Source organism: Aptenodytes patagonicus, chromosome 2, assembly GCF_965638725.1.
Source record: "Aptenodytes patagonicus chromosome 2, bAptPat1.pri.cur, whole genome shotgun sequence".
Lineage (NCBI taxonomy): Eukaryota > Metazoa > Chordata > Aves > Sphenisciformes > Spheniscidae > Aptenodytes > Aptenodytes patagonicus.
Genome location: NC_134950.1, coordinates 20,095,677 through 20,107,437, shown reverse-complemented (window position 1 = coordinate 20,107,437; position 11,761 = coordinate 20,095,677). Strand labels below are relative to the sequence as shown.

At 48.9% G+C, this 11,761-nt stretch overlaps 1 protein-coding gene across 4 annotated transcripts; it reads right to left on the bottom strand.

Moving 5' to 3' along the window:
• Window positions 1-1,096: 1,096 nt before the first annotated feature.
• TMEM74 (transmembrane protein 74) lies at window positions 1,097-7,558 on the bottom strand. 4 transcript variants are annotated; one of them, XM_076329227.1, is made up of 2 exons: window positions 7,510-7,558; window positions 1,097-7,326 (listed from the first exon to the last, which is right to left on the bottom strand). In XM_076329227.1, exon 2 carries the CDS (start codon window positions 6,308-6,310, stop codon window positions 5,372-5,374), a length of 939 nt encoding a protein of 312 aa, XP_076185342.1. In that variant the 5' UTR covers window positions 6,311-7,326; window positions 7,510-7,558; the 3' UTR covers window positions 1,097-5,371. The 4 variants fall into 4 exon arrangements, with proteins under 4 accessions (XP_076185342.1, XP_076185343.1, XP_076185345.1 ...); XM_076329228.1 differs by having other exon boundaries at window positions 1,097-6,499; window positions 7,510-7,545; XM_076329230.1 differs by lacking the exon at window positions 7,510-7,558 and adding an exon at window positions 7,384-7,401 and having other exon boundaries at window positions 1,097-6,451.
• Between the last annotated feature and the right edge of the window lie 4,203 nt (window positions 7,559-11,761).

The window sequence follows — 11,761 nt, the reverse complement described above, 5'->3', positions numbered from 1 at the left end:
TGAAACCTGAATTGCGAATCAGCGCACTGTTGTACCCGGTACTGTGGAAACTGGTAATAACAGCAGACAGCCCCTGCTGAGGCCTGGATCCACCCCCACCACAGCACCCCCACCCACGCTTTGATTCACGTGACAGCGGCAGGAAAGGGTCTGATCCTGTCACCCTGGCATGAAAAGTAATGTTACAAGGCATAACCTGCATGGCATACCTTCGTATCGCATCTGGGGGGGGAGTAGGGGTTGTCAGAGGTGGCAAGGTGCTTAGCTGACATGCACTGGGCATCTGGGAGAAACAAAAAACGCAAGCCAGGAGCAAACCCTGGCTCCCTGGAGGTCCTGCTCAGTTGCTGGCCCCGGTTCCTGCTGGCCCCGCACCAGCACCCCCCCATCGCTGCATCACTGTGGTACAGCCATGGCATGCTAGTGTCCCTTCTGGAAGGGGGAGGTGAATCTGCCATGTCTTCCCTGGGGCGAGCCAAGATGGCCATGCCCGGCCCGCAGCCCTCCAGGAGTACTGCTCCTGCCTCTCCCTGCACCACCCGCTGCCACCGGTGCTCCCTGGGAGCCCCACGTCCACCAACTGCCACTGTGGCCAGCACTGGGCCCAGCACCAGCTGCTGTCCAGCCCTGACCGCAGCAAAGCCAGGCCAGGGCAAGGACATGGTACCAAAGTGGTTACTCACATGGTTATGGCGGGCAGGGGCTCGACACCCACCTCCCGCCACAGCACCTCCCTGGCCTCACGCAGCTCCGGCTTGTCCCACCCTCCATCTTTTGACTTTAATTTTTTTGTTGTACAGAGTTAGGTGGGACACCAGCATAGCAGAGTTTTAAAGCCTGCATTGTCTGGCAGTTTCTGACTGGGAAGTACCGGCCGGCAGGGACATGGTCGCCGGGTGAGCTCAGGACAATCTCGGTGCACTGGTGCAGCCGGATCTGGAGCTGCCTCTCGCCAGGCGGCCCTACTGCCCGCGTTGGCCCTGCCACGGCTCCCGGCATCTGAGGATGAGGGGCTGCGACCATGGCACAGAGGGGAAGAGTCAACCACTGCCACCGGTCATTCAGCGAGGAGCAAAGAGGACCATGACGACAGCGCTCAGCTTTATAGACTTTTATTTTTCAATCTGTACAGAACGCTGTTGCTATTATAATAAGGCATCAAATGCACTATTGAAGAGCTCACGATGAACTGTGACATTTCACCCTGTTGTGGGTCAAAAAGGAGTTTTGCAAGATTAAATCGTTTGCTTTCCCAGTTGGTAAACTTTATATTTATTACAGACAGATTTTTAAAAGAATTACAAAGATTAAAAAACTGTAAACATATCAAAACCAGCAACAACCCAGCATAGCTTCTTAGGAGAGAGTCTCAGGCATTTCTGCTGCGGGGCTGGCTTCGGGCTGGCAGTGAGAAGGCAAGGTCGGCTGCACCTGGGAGCCATTCTGGGTGCCCACAGCCCCAGTGGGGCTGGGACCGTGCGGCGACGGGCCTCCTTTTTGGTGAGAGTCCCCAGCAGGTGCCAGGCAGTTCCCAAATGGCCAGCCTCGGCCACACACGTCTAATCGAGAAAAAGAAACTGAGAAAACGGGTTACCGAGGAGCTGTTTGAACAGTGGGGAGCCAGCCGCAGGCTGCCGGCGCCTTGCCGCAGCGCGGGGGAGCACGGGCGCCTCCGGCCCAGCTGCAGGCCTCCGGGTCCCTCCGGCAGGAAGGCAGAGGCCAGGGCAGGGCCCGGCCGGTGGACATGTCATGAGGTAGAAAATGGGAAAGTGTCACGTTTCGCTGTTAGGGTCGGTCAGACATAAACTGACTGACGGCACAAATCCCGATATGTTTCCCGGGGCACTCCAGGGGGCACCTAAAACTCACCTGGTACACCCCAAAATTTAGATCCCCAAAGAAGAAAGCTCTCCAATGATCCATGTGACAACTTTACCCCAGGCAACGAAAAAAAACCCAACAATTTTTCTCACACTTGTACCCTTAAAGCATTTAATTTTTGAGCAGGGGAAATCAAATTGTGAGGGTGCACGAGAGGGCAATTAATTTCCCTTGGCCTCAGCCTTTGGTACCGCCTCATGCAAGGTGAACGATGCGAAGGCTCGTCCACCGGGCAGCAGGCTAATACATTCATTTTCCACCATCAGCCACCAGACGGCAAGTGTTTTGGTCTCTGTCACACCACACAGCACGAAAACCTGAGAGTCCAGAGGTTTTATATCGCACCACCAACCCACACAGTCCTGTAATTTGTAAAGGTGTCTTGTTGGGTGATCAGAGAAATGTCCTGAGAGTTTTTATCTGCTAAACTCCTGCACTCTGGAGGCCTTCCTTCACCTCTTTCATAGCGCACGCTAACACCAAAATAAAGAAACTGTTAGTCCTGTTACTTAAATTTTCTTACTCCTCACACTTCTGCAGTGTATATTTAGATTATTAGGTTGATTTAAGTTTCCTTAAAATGCTCTGGAAAAATTTGAGGGTTCATTTAAGTATTGCAGGCTCATGATCCTTGACAGGCATTTTACAAAGTGTCAGAAAACTTCTCATTTGATAATAACATACTGACAGTCAGGGGAGCGTTCCCTTTTCTAGTGCTAATAATCAGCATTAAGGCATGCCATGGTTCCTACAAGAAATCTGTGATCCTTACAGCTTTAGCTGTCATCTTTCTGCAATAATGGAATGTACTCCAATTTTATGCACATGTATCATTAAAAAATAAAAATAATGGCTCTCAAAACCACCAGCCTCAGTTTTAGAGCTTCTGTCGCGTAGGTGAGTACAGCGATTCCCGTTAGGGGCCCAGGCTGGTGAAAGGGTTTTCATCCCCCACGACATCTGTCCCCTGCCCCACACCGTCTTGCTGCCTCCGGCTCAGCACCGTTTGCCCTCTCACTTGGCACGGCTTTCCCTGGACTCCTGAAGGCCATGGCCAGCCTCTTCCCGTCCTCGGGGCAGGACGGGAGGCAGCATTGTCCCCACCGCCCCACCTCAAGCCGTGTGTCAGGCCCGGCAGGCAGTGTCCATGTACCCACCAGCAGGCAAAGGCCAGCTAAGGAGGAGCCTTCCTCCTCCGTGTCCTGCTTCTTAGGCTATTTCCTTCCTCGCTCTCACCAATCACAACAGGCTGAAGGCTTCTCCTTACATCTGGAAGCTATTCCATTTATTTACCCTAGAAATTCAATCCTGAATCCCTGATGACACATCCAGAGGGATGTAAGCTCTCCAAAGACGAGTGCAGAGATGCTGGCCACTGTTGAGTTCCTGCCTGCGAACACACTCCATATCATGACATAAACTGGCAAAATCATCTATTAGGCAGCAGCACCACCTAATAAGGCTGCTCATTTAATTACTAAATAACACTGAACTAAAGCGGCGGTTAGAGCAGTTAACATCTGAAGCAGCATCTCTTTTGCAGGGCTGACGTTAAAGCCTGGGTACCACACCATGCTATTTACAGTGACCAAAGGCACGAACCTGGAGCGGCGCAGCTCCTCAGGCCCTCGGTCAAAGGCACCTGCACCAGCACCCTTGGCTTGCAAGCAGGAGGGACTGAACTAGGTGAGTGCCCAACTCAGGTGCTGCACGTGTCTCCTGACATGAACAGCCAAAGAAGAAGGAATGAGGAACCAGGTGGCAAAATAGCATTCAGTCTCTCTGCGTGAGGACCCCACGTTTCCACCTGCCACTTGTTATTCTGAACCTTGTGCTGCCACATATTCCTGGGTAAAGGGGGCATAAAGGTCTCCTCCCCCCTTCCCAAAACAACTCTTCTCAGGTATGTCACAGTGGGAAAAAAAGTATCATTTTAAAAATATTTGATATTCCTGATATTTGAGACTTAACTCACGACTGACAAGGCTGTGACAGTGAATCGTATGTTTCTACTAAGACTCTGCAGTCAGGGACTGTACAGACAGAGCTCTTCACTCACGTTTGGCTTTGGCAGGGACACAGAGATATATATATTAACATACATATATATGTTAACAGGACATATATATATATATAAACCACTGTTCAGTAAGAACTGACAGCGGTGCATTCAACAATCTTTGTTGGTTTTCTCAGCACTGCAAGAACACAACTTTAATGTTCCACAGAAACTGGCTGACAATAAACTAAATAGCATCAGTGGTACAGGTTTTTGGCTACTGTGCCACAGAACTGTGATTAATAACAACATGTACCCTTGATCATCCCCTAGGTTAAGCAAGTCCCGTATCAGCCAGTAAACTGCCTGATATTTAACCTTTGTATTTCCTGACAATTTATTTTTTACAAATAAATTGGTTTTTATTGAATGAGCCCCAGAAAGCTCCTTCCTGACCTTTCCTTGCTGGTTATGAGAAGGCTGACAGCCTAGTGACATAAAACTGAAGTTTCAAAAGGACTAGCAAGATGCAGACAGCCCCAGTATAAGCAAAGCCCTGCAGCTGAGCTTGAATTTCTTCCGGCATCCGTACTGAAGGAGAACTGTTCAGTCTCAGCATCCCTATGCTTTTTCACTCTTTGGGTCTTTTGAGACTCTAAACAAGAGGTCAGTTAATTCAAGTTATGGCAGTTTTCATACAAAGACATCTGTCCACCAGGAACTAAACTTCTTTTATATGGGTCACTATAGCTATCAGAAGTTAATGACTATCAATCATTGCTAATCTGAACTGAAATGGAGCCACTGACCTCAAGCTGAAAGAGCCTTTTGTCTCCTACCAATACCATGAGCCATATGGTTCCCTGCCCTTTGCCTCTTATTTTCTATTTTAAATAATCATCACTAATTGTACAATTGTTTGAAAATATGGGAGGTTTGTGGCAAGTCATGACCAAGCGGTGTTCTTTTTTCCCTTAGCTCTCACTCAATAGAAGAGAAGGGATCAGCTTAAAATTAAAGGATAAAAAAGCATCTCTCTTAATTAAATATTAGCCCTGCTATTTGATTATTGGTCCTGCTTCTTAACAGGCTACCAAGTAGACTGTTAATAATCCTGCAGGCTGCAATAATTAACAGCTTCCAAAGTGTCAAAGTCATTCCGGTTCTATATGGGAGTAATAAGAAAATTATATAGGCAGGACACCAATGGACTGTTTTACATTGGGATAAACGAGTATCTGAGGAACCTACTTATCACAAATCTCTTTTTATTCAGTGGTTTTCATTATTTTCTATCAGTTGCATTTTCTCTGGCACGTTTTCCCTTTACAACGACTGCTCATATACTGCAAACATTCGATTATAGAGCTTAAGAAAAAACCATTCTTGTCGGACAAATAAACTGCATCACCAGCTATCTTTAGCCGCATCTGTTTTCTTTAATGAAACATATTTTCCTGTAGAAACACTACCTTAAAAATCATGACCACACTAATTATCTATGGCAAGCACATCTTCCTCAACTAATGACAGCTCGAGCATATTATCGTTTGCACCAGACTTCATTCTGAAATTGAAAGACCCATAGAGCTTCGCAGACTCCTTGGAGGACGCAAACCTGCTCCTCCGGTACAGCTCCCCTTTCCACATGGACATCATCAGCAGGCTGGAGAGCACCACTCCCCCCAGGGTTAAGAGACACAGCCCGGCGATAACACAGCGGTCCAAGTGAGCCCCGATCCTAGCGCTCTCATTCTCCAGCCTCTCCATCTCCCGGGCAGCCACAGTGTTGGGATCCACAGTCACATCTCTGGGTACCACGTAGGAAATGATCACCAGCAAAATGCCACTCACCAGGAACAAAATGGCACTAATGAACCCGTAGTCCACAGATTTCCCGGCCGCCACCTCCGAGGCAGCGTCGTCCTCCTCAGAGACCAGGGAAGGAGAATCGTGCACCCACTCAGGTGGCAGCTCCCTGCAGGAACGCTGCTGCAGAGGGGCATCCTGGCAGCGGCCGCCTGTAGGACTGGGGGTACTTCTTGCATGCTCCAGGTTTACATTTTCATCCACGTTGGTGAATGATGTCTCGAGTTCCTGGGCACAGCAGCAGGCTTTCTTCTTCCCTCCGTCTTCTTCCCCGGGCAAGTGCTCAGGTGGGTGGCAGGGCTGGGAGGTGCCTGGGGGTGCAGGGTGCTCCTGGGGAAAGGTGCTCGGGGGGGTCTCAGCCACAGGGCCCCTCTGCAAGGGCTTGCAATGCCTTTCGCAGTGCAGGGCTGCCACGGCAGCGGCTGCTCTGGGGTCCACTTCACCCCCCTCAGGCTGCTGCTGCTGCTCATAGGGGGGGGATGGCAGGCTCCAGCCGGCAGCGGTGCCCAGGGGCATCTGCCTGCTCTCCTCGGCCAGGTAGAGAAGCTCCATGCAAGCCATCGACCTCGTCCTGGGCTACTGCATCCTTCAGCAAACGCTGCCCCTGACCCGCTGAAGCGGCTTCACGGCACCAGAGCTGCTGTATCTCAGAAATCTTCTACTCTTTCACCAATGTTTTGTTAGGGACATGGCTTGTGTCAGCTGTTAAATGATTAAACAAATCCTCTCTGACATTCATTTCTTTTCGGTCTGCAAATGAAATAGCAGAGGGGAAAAAAACAACAACAAAACCAAACCCGACAACCTCATGATGATACATTAATAAACCAAAGAGAAGATAACGCAAATGTAATACATCAGTGTTCCTCTCAACTGCTCGAGGGGAGATGGCAAACTCGATTGTTTTAACCACGCATTTAAAACGGCAATCCTCTTGCAGATCCAAAATCTATTAGGGAGTCTAATCAACCTTTGACACCAGTATCCAATTAAGGCAGTAAATCATCTACAGAGCACAGGATAACCAGAATAACTGTGTAAAATATCAGAGAAAAGAGACATCTATTCTTTTAGAAGCAAGTAATGTTCCCCCACCCCCTTCCACATAAAGAATTTTAAACTCAGATTCACAGACTAATTAGAAAGAAACACGCAAATCCCATGTAGCTCAATAATCCAGGATCTGTATTCTCTGGTGGAAATCTGATAATCCTATGGGAAAAGCAGTGCTTTCCTATAGCAGATCTCCAGTTTGATTAAGAGCTTTCAGAATGAAATTATGCCTCAAAGACTGATGACTCAAAGACGGATATTACTTCTCATCTGCAATTAATTCGTTATTACCCCCTTCTTCTGCGCCCCATCCCCCCTCGAGGCCGAATGCCCGGTGTCATTAGGAAAAGCCTGCAGCCCAATAAATGTGTTGCATCCGTAGAAAACACATGTGCGCCTATAGCATATACGTGATCGATAACAGACGCTGCTCACTCACGCGCTTCCCGGGACCTCAGCGGGAACCGGCCACGCTAGGAAATGCGATCCCCGCCGGCGCGGGGAGTAGCTGGATCCACACGCAACTGTGTGACCCGAGTGATACAGAGGTTACACGCGCGCAGACACGCACAGACACTCACGCACACCCCGGCAGCCAGGAGCACGCCTCCTCCGCCTCCTCCTCCTCCTCCTCCTCCCCGCGGGGCTCTCACCTGCGCCGCACGGCGGCCGGCCCGCCCGCCGCGCTGCCCGCCCCGCACACCTACCTCCCTCCCGCCTCCGCGACCGGCGGCGCCCGCCGCGCCCCACGCCCGCGCTGCGGCCAGCGCCCCGGGGCACAGCCGGGCGGCGGCGCCGAGCCGAGCCCAGCCGAGCCCAGCCGGGCAGTGCCGAGGCGAGGCGGGCGGGCGGGCGGGCGGCTGTGCCGGCGGGCGGGCGGCGGCGGCACGCTGGGAGTTGTAGTCCGCGGGCGGCGGGCGGCCGCGCCGCTGCGGCAGCGCAAGGAGCCGCGCCTGCCCGCGCCGCCGCCCCCCCGGGCGGCTGCCGGCGCGGGGCCGGTCCCGCTGCCAGGGTTCAAACCTCACCGGTCAGCCCCCTCCGAGCCCCAGATTCCCGACATGGGTTTGGAGAGGAGCTTCAATAAAGCGAGCCTTGAGGTTGCTCTGGTGCGTGTGTCCAGCTCGATCATCGCCCAGGCTTTTTTTCCATAATCACGAGAGCTCACGACTTACTCCATGGAAAGATGAAATCAGATTCTCAAATGATCGCAGCATTCCCAGAGCTGAGACTTCAAGAAATGTGCTCACTGCAGGAGACGTACGGGAAAATCTCAGGAGCTCACTCCGTGTTGGCAGACTCTCCGCACACTTTCTCTGGCAGGCACAAATGACTCAAAAAAAAGACTGTTGCCAAAAATACATAATAAAATGAATGACCAGTTGGTAGGAACCTTCACTGACTTCTCTTGCCAGTGCTTTCTCTGAAGTGATAAACTAGGATGTGAAAATAAATTGTGGAGGAGGAAGAACTGAAGATTTATCATAGATGGATACTGTGCTGCTGGGGAGAGACCAGGCTCTGGGACGCAAAGAGCATGGAGGGAGGGACCTTTGTCGTGGAGCTGAAATGAGGATGCCCATAGGAAGCAGAAGTGAGCAGCACCTGCCCGCATGGCTGTCAGGCAGGAAAGCAGGGGCACAAGAGGGAAGGTGAGCTGGGAAGGAACCAAACGAGGCAGAAGGCAGAAGGACAGACTGTCTGAAGGAGATGTCCTGCCATCAGAGGACAGGGCGATTCTGTGTAAGGACTCTTTGCCAGTTCTGAAACACTGCATTAGGCAAACAATTCAAAGTTTTGAAGACAAATCCTGCTGAGACCTGAAAGACCCAGCACAGAAGATTCAAATCTTTGTGGCAATAACTCCCATGAATGCCAAAATTACTTGCCAGGACACGGCAATACTAGGGGACTCCCAGTGCCCAGCTCACAGATTGCTCAGTGCTGTGGGCTGGTTTGGAGCACCATTTCGAAGCAGCTCCAGGCAGCATTTCTATTAGCAGAGTGCAGTTTCAATGCATTGAATGGTGTATTATTCACCCTTTGAAGAAAAATTGTAAGGAGAAAATTATGGAGCGAGGAAAACAGCACAGACTGTCCTTGGAGCTCTTTGTAACGATGCCCTCTTTGAAATAAATATAAGGAGCAAATAAAACCTAATCAAAGAAACAAAAAAAAAGCCTATCTGTAAATTGTTCAAATACTTTAAAGCAAAAACAAAGACAGAAACTAACTCTCTTTAAGGCTATTGCACATTTCCATTTGGGAAGCAGCAGGACGGGAACATACAGATATTGGCCGCTGGCACCGCAAGCTGCACCTGCCACATCCAATAGTCAAGTCTTAATTAAGTGACTGACAGGACAAAATGCGGTGTTCAGCCTCGGCAATGCAGCCTGGAAGAAAGCAAGCACCTCTCCAGGGACCCAGCACAATCCACCAAGGCCTTGGGTGGGCAGTATCTTTCCGATAGCTGATACAAAGGCAGGAAATTGTTGTCAGTGCACAGCAGATGGCCATGTCATTGATCTTTCAAAACCCAGGAGCTACAGCACTTATTCTTGAGTGCTTGCGAGAACCTTAGTTACTTGTTATTTAACAACGCACAAATGTCTTGCTGCTCTGCCACCCACTCTCCTCCCCATTAAGTGCCAGCTTGTGTTGGGCATGTATATTTATTTGTTGCTAATAATTACAATTCCACAAAGTAAGGAGCAAACAGAGAGGGACCCATGACTCTGTCAAGCCAGATGTTGTCTATTCTTATATGCCTTCCCAGGGGATGCTGTCCCTCTTTTGCCTCCTACGGTGCACAGACTCTTACAGCGAAATCATTGTCTAGTCACAATCCATAATACTGACGTTTCTTTGTCTTACTTTGGATGCAAAGAGTTAACAGCATTTTTGTTTAAAGAATGTAAGTGATTGTTGCCAATGCTCTGAGGTGTGGAGGTGGTGAAATGAATGCATAGCAACACATACTCTGCAAACACAAATACAGCTGGTGAAAAGATTAATCAAGCAAGGGCAGGAAGTAAGAACATTTGTCACAGAAAAAAATGGCTACGTAGAGCTAAAAAACAGAGTGATGGACACACAATGGGACAGGAATAAAAGAATAGAGTAGACTGTCAGGGTTGATGAGCCTTGTTCTCCCTGCTGCAGCCTACCCCATCATACAGTCCTTTCAGAGACTGAACAAGGCTATAACAGTGACACAGTGATAAATTGGATGTGACAGTAGACTGATAAAGGTGTCTCAGTTGGGATATATGGGATTAAATCTAAACCATGCTCTAGACCTGCTTGGAAGCTCTCTTCCAGTTGACCCAACTATAAACGAGCATCTGAACTAGATGTGTTTGGCTTTTCTGTTCTCGGTAAGCTATGCTGAGTGTAAGACTGGAAGGAGGCTTGTGAAATCTAAAAGCGGTTTCAATCTATCTAACTATGCTTGCATTTGGAGCCCTGCTGAGGGCTTGGCCTGCCCTGAAAACATCCAGGCAAAACTGGAATCAGTTTTCTGAATGGTGCATCCCATCATGGGCTGATGAAGGATGGGTTTAGAAATATTCTGCTTGCTCTTACCAGTCCAGGAAATTTTCCAGTGCTGGATGGGATCCTCAGTGGAGCATCCCCCCAAACATTTTTATTCTTTTAATTCCTTTCAGCTTAATAAGTTGTACACAGAGTCCTTTAGTGATCTTGTGTTCACAGAATCTTCAATTCCTCGCCCCGCATGGTCACGGGACCTTGGGTTTCCAGCAGTCCCTGTGCAAGTGTTGCAAGACTGCATAGCTTCTAAGATAAAGGTGCACTCTGGCCGGTGTGGCTCAGAGCATAATATATTCAGACAAGTCTAGGGACACTATTGCATAAAGTTCCCATTTCCACTCAAATAGATCATATTGCTGAGTAAAGTAAATTGGCTAGGGAGCCAATAACAAGGGGCTGCAGTAAAATTTAAAACCTATTAAAGAAATATATAGACCTGTGTACAGGTCTGTGAAAAATAACAAAGGTAATAGAAGTGAATGAAGAGGCAAAGCTAAGCTTTTATATAAAGTGCAAAAGAAAGAAGTGATATATTTTTTTGTTTAGAGAATATAAGTATTCTGAGGATAGCAAGCAAATATTTGGACAACTCACTATGAAAAGAAGTATCCAGCATTTCTGTGTGTTTAAAACACATTACTGTCACAGATCTGTTGATTTATAAAGCAAAAGTAGATAGGAAAGCAATTTAATTCTACTTTGGTTGCCTCACTAATGCACATCCATTGTGCATTAATAAAAGACACAATAAGTAAATAAATTTACAGAGAGACAAAGAAACCGTAGATGTGTGATATGATGTACCAGAATTGTCAAGTGGAGATTAAATCCTTGCTAAAATCTCCTGCTTCCCGTGTCTGAGTATGTGAAATCATGGTTTGGATAACTAGGGCTCCTGAGCAAGAACAAAAGTCACTCCTCGGTCTTACAGCAAAGGGTCATCTGGAGGAGCAGGGGTGGAAGAGTGGGCTGTTGACCACTTGAAAAACACGGTTGTTATAGCCCATTTTTTTGGGTCAGCTTGTTTGGACATTTTTAGCTATGTGCAAAGAGACTCTGCAAGTAGGAGAAATGCAACTTAGAAGTGTAAATCAGTTACTTATGACCTAACAGACATGAAGGACAGGTAGGATTTAACGAGCTGTCAGGCTGAGGTCTGCTCCTCCATGTGGCACCCATGGAGCTTTTGCTGGCCTCAGGGGCACTGGGAGGGGACGGGCCAGGTCTGGGTGTCACAGAGCTGCAGTCTCCCACCCACTTTGCCCACACAAGTGACTCGAGTTGGAGATCTGACTGACCCTGATGAGCCCAGGCTTTGCCGTTCATCCTGACCAGCCTCCCTGCTTTCCTCCTTCAGGAGCTCATGCGTGGCCATTTTTCCTCCTGAATCCTTGAGCAACTGACCAC